At 38.4% G+C, this 20,112-nt stretch overlaps 1 protein-coding gene across 2 annotated transcripts in view; it reads left to right on the top strand.

Moving 5' to 3' along the window:
- Window positions 1-20,112, top strand: part of tan (C45 family peptidase tan) — a 105,712-nt gene that overhangs the window by 31,751 nt on the left and 53,849 nt on the right. For both annotated transcript variants that reach the window (XR_012465198.1, XM_074174071.1), the window contains exons 2-3: window positions 2,513-2,710; window positions 17,201-17,308. Coding sequence is in view for 1 of the 2 variants with exons in the window: in XM_074174071.1 (XP_074030172.1) it covers window positions 2,513-2,710; window positions 17,201-17,308 (306 nt within the window). In the remaining variant the exon portion in view is untranslated. The remainder of the gene's footprint in view (window positions 1-2,512; window positions 2,711-17,200; window positions 17,309-20,112) is intronic.

Below are 20,112 nucleotides of genomic sequence, written 5' to 3'. Positions count from 1 at the left end.
GAGATAACCTGGAAATAATGAACGTTTGAGACACGTCCAGGAAGTCCACATATACAGAGGTGGTACAGTAGTGCTATGGGGCGGAATCATGATCGGCGGCAGAACCGATCTTGTTTTTCCAAATCGCTCCCTCACAGCTCGACAGTACCTCGACACCATTCTTCTACCTATCGTCCGTCCGTTTGCTGGTGCTGTTGGTGAAAACTTCCACCTAATGCACGATAATGCTCGTCCACATGTCGCGCGTCTAGTGACTGACTGGCTAACCAACGAAGGAGTTGATGTATTGCCATGGCCAGCACAATCACCGGACCTGAATCCCATCGAGCATGTGTGGGACATGCTTACACGAAGAATTACTCCTCATATGGGGAACATTCACACAACGTTTCAATTGAGAGAGCTTTTAATGGGCAAATGTACCTCAACAAGACATTGACAATCTTATTTTGTCGATGCACGATAGATGTAGGGCCGTAATAAACCAGCGTGGAGGCCATACTTTGTACTGATTCCAATTTTTTTTGTATTATGATTTTTTTTCGGGGTGCCAAAGAAGAGCCATATTTTTTTTTAGTTTTGCTTATATGCGCACTCAGTATTTTTGACCATTTAATAAATTTTGTTGTAAGTTACATTCGTTTAATAATCACCCGTCAACTTTTTTTTTCCCTAAAGCGATCTAAAAAAAAATTATTGCGATTTTTAAAAATATCCCTAGACTTTTCCGATGTGTGTATATATTATTGGCTTCATGTATGCCTTTTTGTGCTCGTCGTACCTTTGGATCAGTTTTTTCTTGGTCTGACCGATATAGAATTCGTTGCAGTCCGAGCATTGTATGCTGTACACCCCGTTTAGGTTTTTGTCTTCTCTTTCTCATAACTGTTTATTTTTTGTGTTATTTTCGTGTTTGGTTTGTATGTGATGTTGATGTTCAGGGGTTTGAAGATGTTTGTTATATTTTTAGTTTGGTGACCTACGTACGCCCAGATAGCACAAATACATCTTATGGACGTTTTTAAAACGTCCCGCTTGGACATTCAGGACATCCTCAAAACGTCCGTTTATAATCAGGATGTCTTTAGGACGTCCATAATAGGACATTACAAGTCTTCAAATGGACATTTACAGGATGTTTTCAGAACGTCCATTTGAGAACATTTCATGGACATAATCAGAAGCTCAAAAAGATATTCACAGAATGTTCTATTTCTTTCTTTCATGCGTTTCTGTAGACTATAAATTATTTATTTTTTATTTATTACGTCATGTTATGCATGACTTCGTGTTTATGTATCAATTTTGAAATTGAAAATCACATAATATAATTCCTAAAACTTCATTCTCGAGATATCAATGTTTGAAATTGTTCTTTGATATGACCTATATGACCTTGATACCTATATGTTGGATAACTTCACTCACAGTTGGCATTACCTTCAAATGTTCTACTGCTTATTAATGATTTAATAATGTTATAACAACGTCTTGCTGAAAGAGACGTTTTTTATATATACGCCGTCTTATATAATCATTTCATTATAATATATCCTGATTTTTTAATGTTTCTCATGAAATAATTTAATGCGAACGTGAATCCAATGGAAATTTAATGAAGTACCTAGAATGGACGTTCTACGGACATATATTTCTGGACAATCCGAGGATTTACTAAACTGGACATACTTAAAACGTCCAGACTTGGTCCTGGACATTCAGACGATAAATGGACATGTAATGGACATCTTTAAAACGTCCTGTGCTATCTGGGCGTAAATGCTGTCCATCGTTGTGTTGTTTTATCTGTTGGAGTCTTTCGACCGGATATCCTGTGAGTACGGAAAATACAAATACATGTTATCCAACAATGTATTCAGCCAAGTTAGCGTAGAGATACGCAACATATGGAAACCCATAATCAAGCGAAAAATGGCCAACCCCCGCCAAACGGTCATCTCTCACTAAACCGATGAAGCGGAAAAAGGAAAGCAGAGATAAGTGGAAGTACTCGAATGACCCATAAATAGTCATCTCTCGGAGGAATTAGTCCAGTCATCACCCGAAGATGATTGTGGATACTAACAATCGAAACGTCGTGAAGTAACATGGCTTGGAATCTCTCAACTTTTTATTTTATTTTAATTTTTTGTTCATTTGTTCTATTTCGACTTGTATTCTATTTCACTATTATTTCATTTCAAGTTTTTTTGCTTAATATAATTGTTATTTTCAGCTATTCATTTTTAATTCTTCCTTTTTTATTATCTCTTTCAGGGATCTCAAATCAATTTATATAATATCAGACGATGGAAGTTCGAACTTATAATGAAATTTATTTGGTTTTCGTCGCAAAATTGACATGCGAAAAATTTCTATTTTTCTAGTCTTTTCAAGCTCTTCAATTCAATAGTGGCTTATTTTCACTACATCCAGCTTCGTATTACTATTCGTTTTTAATAGATTCATTTTGTTTTCTCCACTGGATTTTATTCATTTTTATTTTTTACAGGGCAGAACATTTTCGGGTATAATTCAGAGTTTCGTCACTAGCTGTAAGGCTCTGAACGAAGAGTTTTTGCCAGCTTATTCGACACCAGAAGGAAGACGAGCCTATGAAGACACCTTGAACTCCTTGAAAAAAAACTTTCCTCAGTACGTCAGAGAACTAGAGGGAACGGCAGATGGATCGAACGTGCCTTTTCACAAGGTATGTTTCTATATAATTATACCTAAAGGATTATTCAGTTTCCAAACATGGATTTACATAGTGTGACAAATCAATGAATCAACTGTCTTGAACAAATTTATTTCCAACAATATTTCAATAATCACAAACTAATTTATTTATAACAATATTTAGCAACTAACCTTTAATTTATTTCCACTGTTTTAATTTCTCGATTCACTTTCTGAACTGCCCTCTTGGGTCGGGAAGACGGGCTTATATCGGTAAAGGTCCTTTCGAGAATTCTGTAGACGGTTCATTGCCCCCTTCTTAGAGACGTTTTACCCCGACATGTCATCCTTGGCGTGTGTCAATACCTGCAGGACTCTTCAGATCTACTGTGAAGTTCGATGGAACAGTATTCATGCTCGGTCTTGGAAGATGGTTACCGCACACCAAAATCTTGATGCCGCTTTTTGATCACCAAGTAGAAAATGTTTCTCTGGCCTTCTTCAACTGTAGCACTCCTCCGACTTCTGGATTCTTTTTTCGTAATGTTTGGAGCTGACCAAATTTCTTGTTGAATACCACAGCGATACCCCTGGACATTAAGAGATCCTCTGTCACGCAGTGAGCTTGTGCATATTCAACTGGAACCTTGAAAAGGTCTCGTGGCTCTTCTTGAGTTACCCCATGTACGACTTTCTGTCCGTTCGAGTATAAAGACATGAACTACTGGAACTTTATTTCATCCTCTGGTGGTCTGAGGGCGCGAACTTGGTCGTGATTTTCAGCATAAGGAGCCAATCTATTGAAATGGACGACCCTAGGCTTTTCTTGAGGTGGCTTATAGATTCGGTAGACGAGGTCATTTATCTTCTTCATGATTTTGTACGGACCTTCCCACGAGTTCCGCAACTTCGGTGATAAACCACGGCGTCGCTTAGGGTTGTACAGCCCAACTAGGTCAATGGTTTCGAATCCTCCAGCATATGCCTTGATATCATAGGCCTTCTTCATCCTATTGCTGGCACTCCTGATTTTCAGACGGACTCGTTCATGGATTTCGTCCATTCTCTACCAAAGCTTGCTGACATAGCCTTCCCTGCAGTGTCTTGTTCTGGCGGTGTCCCAAATTTCAGATCACAAGGAAGCTGCAGCTCTTGGCCCATTATAATATTGGTAGGGGTTTGGCCGTTGCCTCGTAAGGCTATAGTTCTGATCTTTCGAATGTCCAACAGTTTACACATTTCTTGGAACAGGTTGGACTCGAAATTTCTGCCCTGGTCCGAATGCACTTCCAATGGGACACCGAATCGATATATCCATTCCTTTACCAGGACGTCAGCGACGGTACAGGCTTCCTGGTTGGGCAGGGCATAGGTTTCTGCCCACTTACTGAAGTAGTTCATGGCTACCAGGATGTATTTGTTCCCATGGTCGGACTCTAGGAACGAGCCGGCGATGTCGATGGCGATTCTCTCAAAGGAACTACCCACGTTACACTGGCGCATTGGAGGTCCGTTACTAGCAGCATATAAAGCACACTTTCTGCACCAGTCCTTGAAGTCAGCTTGACAATTAACCCAGTAAAACCGTTACCCCCAGATGTCCTCCAGTGACTCCATCATGGAATTCTTTGAGCACCTCCCGTCCTCTGTTCCTGGATACCACTGTCTGGCGCCTTTCTTCTCCACCATTTTCAGACTCCAACACCCGCTTCAGAACCCAATTTTCCAAAGTAAGGGAGTTCCATTGGGCCCAGTAGCACTTAACCGCTTACGAATAACCTGGTACCTCCAGCCATGATGGTCTTTGATTAATTTCCTTCCATCCGATGACTAAACCAAGACCTGGGTATTTCTTTTGGTCTTCCATGACAATACAATTTAATACAAAATCTTTATCATTGTAAATTCAAGATGTCCGCAGCTGGAGTATTAGGAATTATATTTTTTCACAACTACTTCAATATGGGTATCAATTGACAGGGCTTTACTTGTAGAATAGTAGTAGACTTTGGAAAAGATGCAAATTCGAAATGGCCGCAGTTATCAAATGGCGGATTACATATTTTTCTCACAACTACTTCAATATTGGTATCAAATGACAGTAGTTGTTTCAGGAGGACTTTTTCTTCCAGTTTGTGTCTGAGAGTTACTTCTTTGCATGATCTACACATCTATGTATGAATTCACTTCTTTTAAAATTGATTACTTTCATCCTTTCTTTGGAAGATTCCCACATTTTTTTGTATCAAGGTGGAGTAGTAGGAAGCCAAACACTTTCTTTCCCAAAAACTATAATATTTGTTTATTTATACAATTTTGAAAGTGCATACAACCTTCTTCTACAAAAAAATCACAACCTTTTTTTTACTCAGAGAGAAGTGGAACCTCTTCGAGAAATCCATTTACACTATCAATATGGGTAACAATAGTATTCATCGACAATTACTTGTTGATTCCTTGAGATCAGTTGAAAATTCTTGTAGAAATGTTTCTTGAGCTGTTTTTATGTTTTTGTCTTCCCAAACTCTTTCTACAGAGTATGCTTCATTACCCCACGTTTCGTCTGAATAACAAAAGTTCTTGTTTTCTGTCTAATTTTTTTTCTCAAGTGGTCTTATCTCCAACATACAATAACTTCGGAATCGTCTGCCCAATGATTCGTATTTGGAGTTTTATTCTTGTAAAACTTTCCGAAAGTTCAATTTTACTTGTGGACAAATCAAGATCATCGGTAATAACTTGTGAACCTTTATCTAAAGTTGGTAATTGCTTGTTAGAAAAAAATTAATGATTAATGAACTACACTACGAACTGCATTTTTTTTAAATCACCCAGCTTCACTTTTGATAATTTTGACCTTCGTTGTCTCTGTTTGGTTGAGGTTATGCCATCCGATTGTTCTCCATTCAAAATTTTATATACAGTTGATTTTCTATATCCCATTGCTGTAGACGACATTTCAACTAGACTTTCAACAGTATTAGAAGGATTCTGTTGCCTAAAATAATTGTAGACATTCAGTATAACACTCTTTTCGTTAGGTGATGAATGGCCCACCTTTAATTTTCTCACTAATCTACAGTCACAAGTAAATTCCATATTCGGATAATATCACTATCATACCATCGCAGAACTCACAATTACGTCAGATCTCCTTACTCGCCTTTAATCGACCGGAGTAAACTATTCTGATAAATAATCCCCCATGCCCCCCGGGGTTGAGTGCCCTGAGATAGAATCTTCCCCACACGATTACTGTATGCAGGAGCTAGAATCTCGTCCATCCACCCCCACTCCTCCCTGAGTGGACCTCAAACTGCTGATGGCCACTTCTAACCTCCTTCTAACCTCCTGTGGTCGAAAGTCATCGCCTTTATGTGCTTTCACTTTCGTGATCTGTTAATTTTAGTTGTGATTTTACTGAATGTAATGTATGCACAGGGGTCTCCTTAACCTTACCGATGACAAGTAAGTGTCTTTCGGTCGCGAACTAAATGTGTGTCTGAGTATCTGTAAGAAACTGTATGTTAGTAATCTATACATGAGTTTTAATACTCACCGGAGCCGCCTGACAGCGACTCTCAGAGGTGGTCGTTGGTTCTTTTTTTCAAGGACAAAACAGGAGCACTACAGGAAAATCCTTAAGACGCTCTCAGAGCGGTGCCTTTCCGAAAGTAGCGATTCACATTGGATTTGATTCGCTGGAGATTGAATCCATTTGGAAAAACGTTCTCAGGAAGTTTATTCCACATAAACGCAGTTCTCCAGATGAAAGAGTTCTTAAACAGTGGAGTTCAAGGTGTGCTGAGTTGAACCTCAAAACGATGAGCAGCCAGAGTTCCTCGCGTATTTCTGATATGTACCGCTCTTGGTGGAATCAAATGTGCCAAGTCACTTGAACACTTCCCGTGAAAGTATCTATAGAAGAGAGACAAATCTCCAACCTTTCTTCGATGTTCCAGGCTATCAAGGTTGCACGTAATGTTCGCGTCTCCAATCAGGCGGATGATTCTTTTCTGGATGGAATCCAGCAACTTCAGGGTATGCTTAGGGGTGGAGCTCCGTACATGAAAACAATACTCCAAAGAAGGTCTGATCTGAGCTTTATAAAGCATGAACAGTTGCTGGGTGTATACAGTTTTCTGGTTCGGAACAGTGTTCCAAGCATTTGAGAAGGAGCCTTAGTAATTCCAGTGACATGATTATGCCAAGACATATTGGTGTTCATTTTAACCCCCAACAAACTTATCGAAGCAGAAAGCGGAATTGTCCGACCTGACATTATTTTATCTCCTTGGAGAAAACCAATGCTTGGGTTTTTGTGGAATTGAATTGAACCTGATTACTTTTACCCCAATTCCAAATCACTTCTACCCAGATAGCACAGGACGTTTTAAAGACGTTCATTACATGTCCATTCATCGTCTGAATGTCCAGGACCAAGTCTGGACGTTTTAAGTATTTCCAGTTTAATAAATCCTCGGGATGTTCGGAAATATATGTCTCTAGAACGTCCATTCTAGGTACTAGATTATATTTCCATTGGATTCACGTTCGCATTGTATTATTTCATGAGAAACATTAAAAAATCAGGATATATTATAATGAAATGATTATAAAAGACGGCGTATTATATATATATATATATATATATATATATATATATATATATATATATATATATATATATATATATATATTTTCATTATACAAAAAACGTCTCTTTCAGCAAGACGTTGTTATAACATTATTAAACCATCAATAAGCAGTAGAACATTTGAAGATAATGCCAAAACTGTGTGTGAAGTTATCCAACATATAGGTATCAAGTTCATATAGGTCATATCAAAGAACAATTTCAAACATTGATATCTCGAGAATGGAGTTTTAGGAATTATATTACGTGATTTTCAATTTCCAAATTGATACATGAAACACGAAGTCATGCGTAACATGTGCGCACGCGCAAGACTGAAATATTTTATACGAAGCGGCGTTTTCGCTTCTACTATAAAGTAGCGGCTTCTTCGATTTTTCAAATGGAACACCCCGTATATAATATCATATTATGATTCATTATCACTTTGTCAACAAGATCATATACTATTTCCCTATACCTATCTATTACCGTTTAGAAGATATAAATTAATTTCGATATTTTTTTTACCAAACATGAACTTTTATAAATGCTGATAATCTTGAGCTCTCTTCCACTTAAACGATCAAATTTGAAATGGAGTGGAGTGATACTATGAGGATCTTCACTCCGAGTCATATTTTCATTTGCCTCATACAGGGTCTTCAAAAAATGCAGATACTTTGATCTCATGAAAAAATGAGTGGAACTCATTTTTTTTAATGGAACACCCTGTATATTTCAACATTTTTCAGCTCTACATCCAATTTTAGATTAACTTTGTTCAGATAATACTTATTTTATTTTGAACCGGTTTCGAGATAAACTGTAACGCCACGTGTTACATACTCACGCAGTTGATACACTGCAGTAAACAACGCACAACTTGCTCTCTACGGCTTCAGTACACGTATGTATTTTACTTATCCGTCAGCACTCCCTTGTCGCCGATGTGACGATGTGATGTGTCGCTGATGTGACGTCAAGTTTCACCACGTCCCGTTTCGGTGAACACCACATTCAACTATTAATTTGAAGGGGAAGATAAAGAGTGAAAATTCAGATTTTTTGCAGATGGTACTATTTGAAACATAAACTTTCAAATAATGAAATAAAAAAAATTCGTACTTACATGAGCCCATGTTCAGCTAGTAGATTTGCTTTTTCTATGGTTGTTGTTGCAGTTGAACCATACGCTTATGTTATTAGTGGAATTGTGGGTTTTGTAAAGTTCTGATCAACAGCTTCAGCTACCGACCAGAAGGATCTAGTTCCGTTGGGATTGGCAAGCAGTTTATCCCTAATTCTCTGTGGGTTTCATATGTTTATCCCTTCTGATATACAGGGATAAACACATGCTAATATTTAAGGAGGTAATTCTTAGACCCATTTTAAGAAAAAAACTTCCTATGGACGTATGTCCTAAACGCCTTAACTTTTGAGATACAGGGTGGCAAAGTTTTCAAAAATAATCAGTTTTTTAATAATAACAGATAATTTTGTAGACATCTTTGGCATATTTAGTACATATGTTCCATGCCTCAAGGCGCATTTTCTGATGTACACAAATTTGTATTTTTTCAAACAGTGGCATCCCTACGGGTTTCGCATTGAATATTTTTGGGGAAAAAGTACTACGCCAATGCTTTCTTTTCAAAATAAAATCATTTTTGAAATCCTCATCTATTTTTGAGAAAATTTGATCTCCTGGTATTCTTTGTCCGACGCATGATTTTCACTCAAAAAAATAAAAATCGACAGAAAGCAAATTAAGAAATTAGATCAATTCTAAAATGAATAAGAATCTGAAAATTGCTTCATAACGCATTACCAATTCCCTAATAATATTTGAAAACATAATCTACAAAAAAATAAATTTTTCACAAAAACGAGTTTTATTTTATTTTGTGACAGTAAGTCTAAAGGAATAGCACAAATTTGTTAATTAGTAATAATACCAAAACTGATTATAAAAATTGTTGGAAGTGGCCACCTGCACTTAGTATGCATGCTTCCGCCCTTCTACGCATGGAATTACGCACCCGTTCAAATATTCCCGGCGTATTTCGTATAGTTTCACACGAGGCAACTATTCGCTCTCCTTAATCTTCTAAAGTATTAACGGGAGTTTTATACACAAGAGTTTTAAGGTGACCCCATAAAAAAAATCTAAACTGTTGAGATCGGGGGATCTTGCTGGCCATTGCTGAGGTCCTCTGCGACCTATCCAACGATTAGGATAAACTGTATTCAAATGGTTTCGGACAATTACACTGAAATGAGCAGGGGCGCCATCGTGCATGTACCATGTTCGATTCCTTAACGCAAGTGGCACATCTTCCAATAACCCAGGTGAGTCTTCTTCGAGAAAGTGTAAATAAGAACGACCATCAAGGCGTCCTGGTAGAAAAAAATGGGCATATTAGATGATCACCTACAATTCCTGCCCATACATTAACCAAAAATTGGTGTTGGAAATGGGTTTCGGTTATTGCATGGGGATTTTCTTCAGCCCACACATGATTGTTATGGAAATTTTGAATGGCATTCCGAGAAAAATTTGCTTCGTCTATGAACAAAATTTGTGTCTCAAACTGCGAATTTAGTGCAATACTTTGTAGATACCACTGACTGAAGTTCACACGCTGTGGAAAATCTCTGGGGAGAAATGCCTGCACTCTTGAAATATGGTATGGGTATAACAAAAAATCAACCAAAATACGCCAAACAATTTGTTGACAAATATCCAGAGTTCTAGCGATCTTCCTCGTACTTTTCTCAGGATGTTCCTCAATTTCTTGCAGCACCGCTTCCTCAATTTCAGGAGTTCTTACTACACGAGGTCTACCTTCCGGAGTCCCTTTCTTGAAACTACAAGTTTCCCCAAGTCGACGATGAATATTTGAAAAGGTTCGGCTATCTGGTAAGGCACGATTAGGATATCTTTCCTGATAAATGCGCCTGGCTTCTGTTGCATTACCATCGGCAAGGCCATATACGTAATGCATTTGCGCCATTTCCGCATTCGTATAATTTACCATATTTACTGATATTCAGAAAAACAGCGGACTACCAAAATAACTTCAATGACACTTCAAAATCAATCAAAACGCGCTGTGACAGTTTTTAACACCAACACCTTACTTTAAACCAACATTAATATTAGCTACTGACGTTTGTACATACAGAGAATTCGTTTTTTATTGCTATGGTGGGTACGCTGTATTTTCTGCTTTTAATCTTTAAAAGAAATCACATATCGACAAACTCCATATTTCCAAGAGGTGCTACACGTCATTTATTCCAGGATAACTAAATTTATGTTTTCAAAAATTATTAAGTGGTGCTGCGTTATGACGTAATTTTAATTGAGAACAGTGCATCTGACAACAAACAAATACCTTTTAGATCCTCAATTATTTTGCAACAAATCTGATCTCTTAGTTTGCTTTCAGTCGATGCACGATACCGCATCAGATTTTTAAGGAATTTATCCTTAAGTAAAGCGATTTTTAATTTTTTGAGCGAAAACCATGCGTCGGACAAAGAAAACCCAGCAAATCAAATGTGCTCAAAAATGTATGGAGATTTTAAAAATAATTTTTAATTTAAGATAAAGCAGTGGCATAGTATTTTTTTCGCCAAAAATATACATTTCAAAACTCGTAGGTACGCCACTGGCAGAGAAAATTAAGAAAATTGTACATCAGAAAATGCGCCAGAGGCATGGAACATATGTACCAAATATGCCAAAGATGTCTACAAAATTATCTCAGTTATTATTAAAAAACTGATTATTTTTGAAAACTTTGCCACCCTGTATCTCAAAAGTTAAGGCGTTTAGGACATACGTCCATAGGAAGTTTTTTTCTTAAAACGGGTCTAAGAATTACCTCCTTGAATATTAGCATGTGTTTAAGGAACACCCTGTATATATATATATATATATATATATATATATATATATATATATATATATATATATATATATATATATATATATATATATATATATATATATATATATATACATAGATATAGATTATTATCGAGTGTATATGATATACATCAAAAGGGGGAAATTCGTGGACAAGACACTCAATATATATATATATATATATATATATATATATATATATATATATATATATATATATATATATATATATAATAGTAGTGGAAGAATATGTATCTAATGCGTCATTTTGTAGATGCGGTCATCTTGAATTTACAATGATACAGAATTTATTAAATTGTACCAAATATCAGATCAATCTGTCAACAGGAAGAGGGTTAAACTTGAATATTTTTGATAACATTTAATGAAATGTAGATTTATTGGTGGGATATTTTCAAACCAAAACTTTCTCTATGTATATGCGAAAAAAAAATGGGGTCTGGAGTATTGTTTTGGAAGTTAAATTAGATATTTTTATGAAATCAAAGATCATCAATGCCAACTTTACCAATGAACCCATCACGTAAAAATTGAATTAGTTATTTAGTAGGCAACTAAAATATGTCTGATAAATTTCATTAAAATTGTAATAAAAAATTCCTCGGAAATAACTTATTCTAGTTTTGAACATTACTTTACATGGAAATAGTTTTTACCTATCCAGTTCGGACTCCAAACATTCATAATAGATATGATACTGATATACAAAGGAATGCTACATAACATGAAAGAGTATTGATTCAAATTTTCATTTTGAAGAAAAAGTTACAATCTTCAGGTTACTTATAAGAGTTTCAGGTGAAAATAATAGTCTTCAACTCCTCATCGGCACCTGTTTGAAAGACGATTCACCTAATTCTTACAAAAACTTACGACTTTATGTCACTGGAAGGGATAAATCTGCTATTTCGTAAAAAATAACCATTACAACTCGGTCGGTCGGTAGCCGGTCGGTTCGACGTGGGTGCTTTGTTCACTCACTCGAATTGGTCGCCGTGTTGGTCGGTAGTTCAAGTCCCAGGCTGGACGATAGATTTTCACTTACTATCGTCCAACTCGTGTTAGGAATAACACGTTAAAAGGTAAGATCCCGTTAATCCTTAGCTGGCACAAGTTTCGACTTCTAAGGGTTGTCGTTCGCAGGGGTGCGACAGCTGGTTAACGGAAAAACATATTTTACACAGAGTTTAAACAGATTTAAACAATTAAATGAAGTGAATAAAAACACTTTTGTCTAAATACCACTGGTAAATTTTATTCATACGACCGGTTTCGGATTTGACCCCATTATTAAGAGTTTAATACTTGCCCTCTGCCAAATAAACCCAGCTTCTTAACGAAGCCGATTAGTTTGTATGGTGAGTGGTTTTTCAGGTCTGATGGTATGAGTACGGCTCTGCCGAACTCTGAGAACCTGATTCGGTCCCCAGCAGGGCACCTACAAAGTATATGCTCTGCTGTTTCATCATTTTCCAAACAGAGGCGACACACACTGTCTTTCGACAGTCCAAGTCTCTGCATATAATGATTCAAATGACAGTGACCTGTAAGAAGGCCTGTTAGACATCGTAGTTCATCCCTACTGTAGTTCAACATCTTGGTATCAAGCTTCGAAGGATGAATAAACTCCTTGGAGTGAGCCAATCCTGGAAAATTCTGCCAGAAGTCCATAAATCTCTTTACCATCCAGGTGTTCAGAGTTTGTTTCGCAAAGCCTAAAGCGATGCCAATGACAGGTTCTGGTCCAATGACGCTGCTTGCAGCACCCTCCTTTTCAAGGGAGTCAGCAGCTTCGTTGCCTTCCAGGCTAGGAATCCAGACCAGAGACAATCTGTTAAGTCTTCCTAAAGAAGTAACGACAGGACCATAATTTGAAATTGTTATCACCGATGATGGTAGTTATTTCAAATGAAACGCTATGAAAATATCAAATGTGATATGACTAAAGCGATGTCAATGACAGGTTCTGGTCCAATGAAGCTGCTTGCACACCCTCCTTTGCAAGGGAGTCAGCAGCTTCGTTGCCTTGCAGGCCAGGAACCCAGACCAGAGACAATCTGTTAAGCCTTCCTAAAGAAGTAACGACAGGACCATGATTTAAAATTTTTGTCATTGATGATGGTAGTGATTTCAAATGAAACGTTATGAAAATATCAAATGTGATATACCCTTGGTTGACGGTGGCCATGTTGACACGAAACTTTTTATCGAATATTCATTATTACATCGTCATAGTACACTTCGAATACAAAAACATTTTCCTTTTCCATTTTTTGATATTCTGCGAAATAACAATTCCATTCGAGAAAAAACGAAAAACAGGGCGAGTCCCCGTAAATTTTCTTCGACCATTGTATTGTTCCCGATGACAGTAACCTTTTTTCCCATTTAATCGTCTTCGTATCTGTTACGGTTTAGAATATACCACATGATCAATATCAAACAAAATCCAAGACTGGCAAGTTTCGGACCATATTTCAATGTCAGACCACCGCTGGCTGACCTATACGGTGAACCAGAATCTCAGTATCATTGTGAAATCCCGTGACCCGAAGAGAACGGATGTAGCTCTCTACAATCGACTCTTGAAAGGAGCTCTGCGAGAAACAGAGCCTGACTCCTGGCAACAATTAAGAACTGGAAAGGTACACGGTATCTATCCACAACAAAATAGACATTGCCTACAAGGAATCCTGTCCGATGAGGATGGTTCAAACAGATGGCAAAACCAACACATGTTGGTACCCTGAATTTGAACATCTCAGGAAGACAGCAAGGAAGACCTTTAACAAGGCAAAACGTACAAGACTCGAAGAGGACTGGGGTATATCAAGCCCACCTCAGAGAGTTCAAAAAAGTCGGCAAACGAAAGCAAAGAGAAGCCTGAAGAGCCTATTGTGAAGCAGTCGAAGACTTCCCACTAGCTTCTAGGCTACAGAAGGCACTCTCAAATGACCATCATCATCCTGACTAGGGTAAATGGCGACAAAGCCGCCAACCTCCAGGAGAGTCCTGAGATTCTTATGGAAACTCACTACCCAGGTTCTGTCTTTCCGGGAACGACGAACTGGACGGGTGTACCAACAACACCCTCACAATACGACTGGGAATCTGCTAGTGCAGTAATTGATGAGGACAAAATGAGATGAGCTATATCGGGCTTTTCCCCCTTCAAGTCACCAGGACCTGACGGTATAAGACCAGCCTTACTTCAGTGGGGACTGCACACTCTTATGCCGTACCTGGTTGAAATATTCAGAGCCTCTCTAGCTCTGAGGTATATTCCCAGTAAGTGAAGAGAAGTAAGAGTAGTATTTATACCCGAACCAGGTAGGATGGACTACACCCTACCAAAAGCATTCCGACCAATTAGTCTCACATCGTTTTTCTCAAAAACCATGGAGAGGCTATTTGAGCGGTACATAAAAGATGAGGTATTAGTTCACAACCCACTTCATCCAAATCAGCATGCATATACTCCGGGAAGGTGTACTGATTCGGCCCTTCACCATGTGGTTGGCAGAATCGAGAGATCATTGGACAACAAAGAATCCACCCTGGGTATATTCAAAGATATCGAGGGAGCGTTTGATAAAACAACCTTTCCAACAATTACCCAGCAACTACACTCCAGGAATGTACCCCTGGTAGTAGGAGAATGGATATTCAAGATGCTCTCTAGTAAAGCAATAAGTATTAATGTAGAAGACATCACAGTGAAAGGACAAGTCATGAGGGGATGTCCACAGGGAGAGGTCTTATCACCCCTTCTCTGGAACATAGTTCTGGATACCCTGATCAATCACATTAACAAAAATGGATTCTACACAATTGCATACGGAGATGACATAGTTATCTTGCAGACCGGCGAATTTGTAAACACACTTTGCGATAGAGCGCAGGATGGGCTCAAATTAATAGAAACATAGTGTAAGGAACACTCACTGTCGATCAATCCCAAGAAGACTGAGGTGGTCCTTTTCACCAGGCAAAAATGTTTAACGGGCTTAACACCTCTCGAAATCTTCAAAAGCAAACTGAACTTCTCTGAAGAGGTAAAATACCTTGGTACTATTCTCGACAGGAAGCTAACATGGAACTCTCATCTACAGAGTAGAGCAAAAAGAGAATACGTGGCTTATGAGCAATGTCGGAGGACAGTGGGACGCGCATGGGGTCTTTCACCCCGTGTGATCACCTGGATCTACACTGCAATAATAAGACCTATGTTAACGTATGGAGCCATTGCATGGGGACCGAAAGTTCTACAAGCAACGGCCATTTGAAAATGATATCAAATACAGCGACTGGCTTGTTTAAACATCACAAGAGCCATGAGAACAACACCAACCGCGGCAATGGAATTAATGACGAGTGTGATGTATTTTGATATGTACGTTAAGGAGGTTGCGTTAATGGCCATGGTCAATTGAGGCTGGGCCTATGGCGGGAAGCGCTTACTGCGCAACCTCTGCTGCAGGCAACAAGCGATGCAGTTGAACCCAGGTTAGTGTTTAATAAAACCTACAAAATACAAATTAAGCAGAACATGGAGTCAGATGATACAAATGCAATTTGGATTTATACAGACGGCTCAAAAACCAAAGAAGGCTCAAGGTGTGGAGTATACTCCAGATCACTAAACCTAAGAATTAAATGAGGAATGGAAAGAAGTACCAGCGTGGTCCAAACAGGAATCTCAATCGCCACAAAAAAAATAACCAAGAAAGGAATTTCTGGCAAAAACATAAGAATCTGCACTGACAGCAGACAAGTCCTATTAGCCTTGAACAAACAACGTATAACCTCAGGGCTAGTACTAGAGTGTCACCAAGATTTAGCCAAAGCCTCGGTAGATAATAACATTATCCTGAGGTGGGTTAAAGGTCTCGACAGAAGTAAAGGGAATCGCATTGCTGACTCTTTAGCCAAGGAAGCGGCTAGACTAAGAATTTTAGGACTCAGTGGCATCTACGGCCTGATGACTTCGACAATTGCGGAACTAGCCAAATGTTACATCCATGCTGAATTCTTAAAGATATGGGATGGAATCAAAAGATGTGATCTTGCCAGGATCACCTTGAGCGACCCTGGGAAGCAGGCGCCGAAGGATTTCCGACTGGCCACTGTCAACTAAGGAAACACCTCTATAATATGGGGCTAGTGGACACACCTCTATGCAGGATATGTGAACAGGAAGATAAGACTGTCAGGCATGTCCTATGCGAGTGCCCGGAGTTATCGTCAATAAGAGAGTGTGTGTTCGGCGAGTCTTGGCCTACACCTGCCGGTATAAAGGAGATGTCTCCCAGTGACCTGTCCACCTTCCTGAAAAGGACAGGATGGACGATGACTTAGAAGGGCAACTCCTCAGGAGGATGTACAATGGGTCACATGTGGACTAAGTGCTGTGGACTTACACTCACCCTCCCGTGATGAAAGAAACGACCTGTATTGTGTAGCAATACTTTGAATGATATCTAATTGCTTCCTTCCTTTGAAAGATTCCCACATTTTCTGGATAAAGCTGGAGAAGTAGAAAGCCAAAACGTTTTTTTTTTCCAAAAATAGAAGGCGATTCCTTCAAAAATAAAATGCACTAATTTTTTACCAATTTTAGTGACACAACATAAACACTTGTCTATTTTCTTTTCACACATATGAAGAGTGGGGTAAAATAATTGCTCAATTATTCCGCAATCTTGTTCGGTTCCGCTTTATGGTGATTTTAATATAAGTAGATTGATTTCCTCTATATGATATACTCGAAGGTCTCCTAACAAATGTTTATTGAAATTGAAAAATAATTCTCATGGTTACCGATAAACCGCAAAGGAGTATTGAATGCTTCGAGCAAATATGCCATTCGGATAATCAAACCCATTTTTAAATACATTTCGATTAACAAATTCTTTTTGTTGTTTCAGCTGTTTCTGCTTCACATGGACGATATAATTCTTCGCGCTCAGGGAACAGAACCATCTATTAGACAAGCTATTGGATGTTCAACTATTTGTGTTAATCAAGACGGACAGGTATGGATGTTATTTTTTTCTATCAGTGCGCAAAAAAGTATCTCTTCCATTGTCTACTATATAAAATGATTTGAAGAAGAAATGATTGGAAGTCCGAACTAGTGAAATTCATCACGAAACATTGTCAATCACCTTCAAACAAAGTACCTCTTCCAAAAACCCAGAATCATTCGAAAAAATATACATATTTCATCCTCATATTGAGTCACTCAACTTGAACGTTTCGACTGATTACAAAATGATATCTGTGATTTTTATCTGTTTGTAAAAAAAATTCAATATAAATGACTATGCCGACGACACGCAATTATATTTCTCTTTTTCGCTTCTTGATCCTACATCTGTTCAGTCCCTGCAAGTGGCCGTCGATAGATATCTCTCTAATACTTTCACCATCAACGCTGGTGTTCCCCGGGGATCCATATTGTCTCCAATCCTCTTTCTATTGTATATCAACGACTTATTGGAAAAAAACAAGAATCCAATATATTGCTTTGTTGATGACAGAACACTTGTCTTGTCATTTCGATTCCAGGACATCGGCTGTGGATACACATCTTCAACGGCAGCAAGAGGTTGCATATTTTAATGGGGATCTAGAGGTGATTTCCAATTGGGGTGAAAGTAACCAGGTTCAATTCAATGCTACAAAAACCCAGGCATCAGTTTTCTCCAAAAAGAAAAATGTCTACGAACCGGATATGATAATATCAGGACAGACAATTCCGCTTTCTGCCTCGATTAAGTTTGTTGTCGCTGGAATTGCAAAGGCTGCTTCTCAAAAGCTTGGAACACTGTTCCGAACCAGAAAACTGTACACACCTCAGCAACTTTCGATGCTTTATAAAGCTCAGATCAGACCTTCTTTGGATTATTGTTCTCATATATGGAGCTCTGCCCCCAAACATACCCTGAAGTTGCTGGATTAAATCCAGAAAAGAGTCTTCCACCTGATTGGAGAAACGAACATCACTTGCAACCTTGATAGTCTAGAACAGGGGTCTCCAAACTTTGAATCCTTCGGGCCATAATGAATTTTTCAGTTTGTTCCAAGGGCCAATTTCTGCCCTTAACTATATTTCTAGACTAGGATAGTCGCAAAGTGCGTGACCTAAGCATACTTACGCTTTTTTTGCATTTCAATTATTATTGTGACACTTAACGACATCTAGTGGCGAGTAGTGGTACTATGTACTATCTTTTCCAGCTACACGCTAGGTGGCATTAGGCGTAATTAAATATTTGGAATTACCGCGTTGGTTCGAGAAAGTTCTGGTTCTAGCTAGTGTATTCCGATCACCTCGAGATGGCAGTAATAATTGCATATAAAAAGGCTAGCGGCGCAACTGCGAGTTAGTCTGCGTAGAAAAGGCGAAGGAAGCGAAACTGTCTATTGTGAAATAAAGTAACACCCGTCAATAAAAGTATTTTGATTTGACTTATTGTTTTTATCTGTGATTCGTTAGTATGGAAAAGAAGCGAAAAATTGACAATGAATGCAGAATGTTCCAAGAAAAATGGAACTTTCAGTATTTTGTGATTGAGTCCAGTAATAAGGCGCTATGTTTAATTTGTTATGAAACCATAGCTGTTCAAAAAGACTATAACAGTAAATGACACTATGAATCGAAACATCTTCAAAGTTACTCCAAGTATACAGGAAGTTTGCGGAAGGAAAAATTTGAAGCTTTGAAACGCGGACTCAAATCGCAGCAATCTTTGTTTACCAAAGCGAATACTGAACAAGAGTCTGCAACTCGCGCCAACTTTCGTGTGGCTCTTGAAATCAGAAAACGTGGCAAACCATTCACCAATGGAGAAATGATAAAAGAATGCTTGATTGCAGTAGCCGAAGAAATATGCCCCGAAAAGGTAAATTTATTTAAAAGTGTCAGTTCGTCAGCAAACACCGTGGTTCGGGGGGTGCAAGATATCGCAGAAAATATATCATCTCAACTGTCTGACAAAAATGGACATCATTAGTGGTTTTCTCTAGCATTGGATGAGTCAACGGATGTGTCAGATACTGCTCAGGTGTTGATTTTTATTCGCGGAGTAGGTAAAAGCTATGAAGTGTATGAAGAACTTCTTGATATTGATAGTATTCACGGTACGAGAACTGGGGCAGATATTTTCGAAGGAGTTGAAAATGCCATTAATGCCATTAATGATTCCACCAAGAGCGGTACATATCAGTAATACGCGACGGACTGTGGCTGTGTCGTTTCGAGGTTCAACTCAGTACACCTTGAACTTAACTGTTTAAGAACTCTTCCATCTGGAGAACTGCGTTCATGTGGAATAAACTTCCTGAAAACGTTTTTCCAAATGAATTTGTTCTCCAGTGATTGATATCCAACGTGAATCGCGTCTTTCGCACAGGCACCCCTCTCAGAGCGTCTTGAGGATTGTTGTGTCTTGTGTTTTGTCCTTGAAAAAAAGTTAATCACATAATGTTAAAGTTTGGCACAATCATACTAACACAAATCTTACATATTCACCCGCTGCTTCTTGTATAATGCACCCAAACATTATAATCAACTACCCTGTGAGATTCGATCTTATACAATTAAAAACTAGAGACTTACTTAACTGTCTAGTCTGTTCCCGACCTGATTCAGTGAGAGAGCTCAAGGCCGTACCAAAAAGTGCATATCAGAAGTGCTTCGAGGATTGGAGAAAACGCTGGCACCAGCTTCAGTGTCTTCAAACTTGAAACATATGCTTTATAGATTGTGTACTCTCTAATACAATGATATTTTTCAAACAACTACCGGCATCTCAATGTCAGGATTGGTACTTCT

The sequence above is a fragment of the Leptinotarsa decemlineata genome, unplaced genomic scaffold, assembly GCF_025532065.1.
Source record: "Leptinotarsa decemlineata unplaced genomic scaffold, Ldec_3_MD MMD2_P_RNA_scaffold_12, whole genome shotgun sequence".
NCBI classification, from domain to species: domain Eukaryota; kingdom Metazoa; phylum Arthropoda; class Insecta; order Coleoptera; family Chrysomelidae; genus Leptinotarsa; species Leptinotarsa decemlineata.
This window is presented reverse-complemented; position numbering and strand designations above follow the sequence as displayed.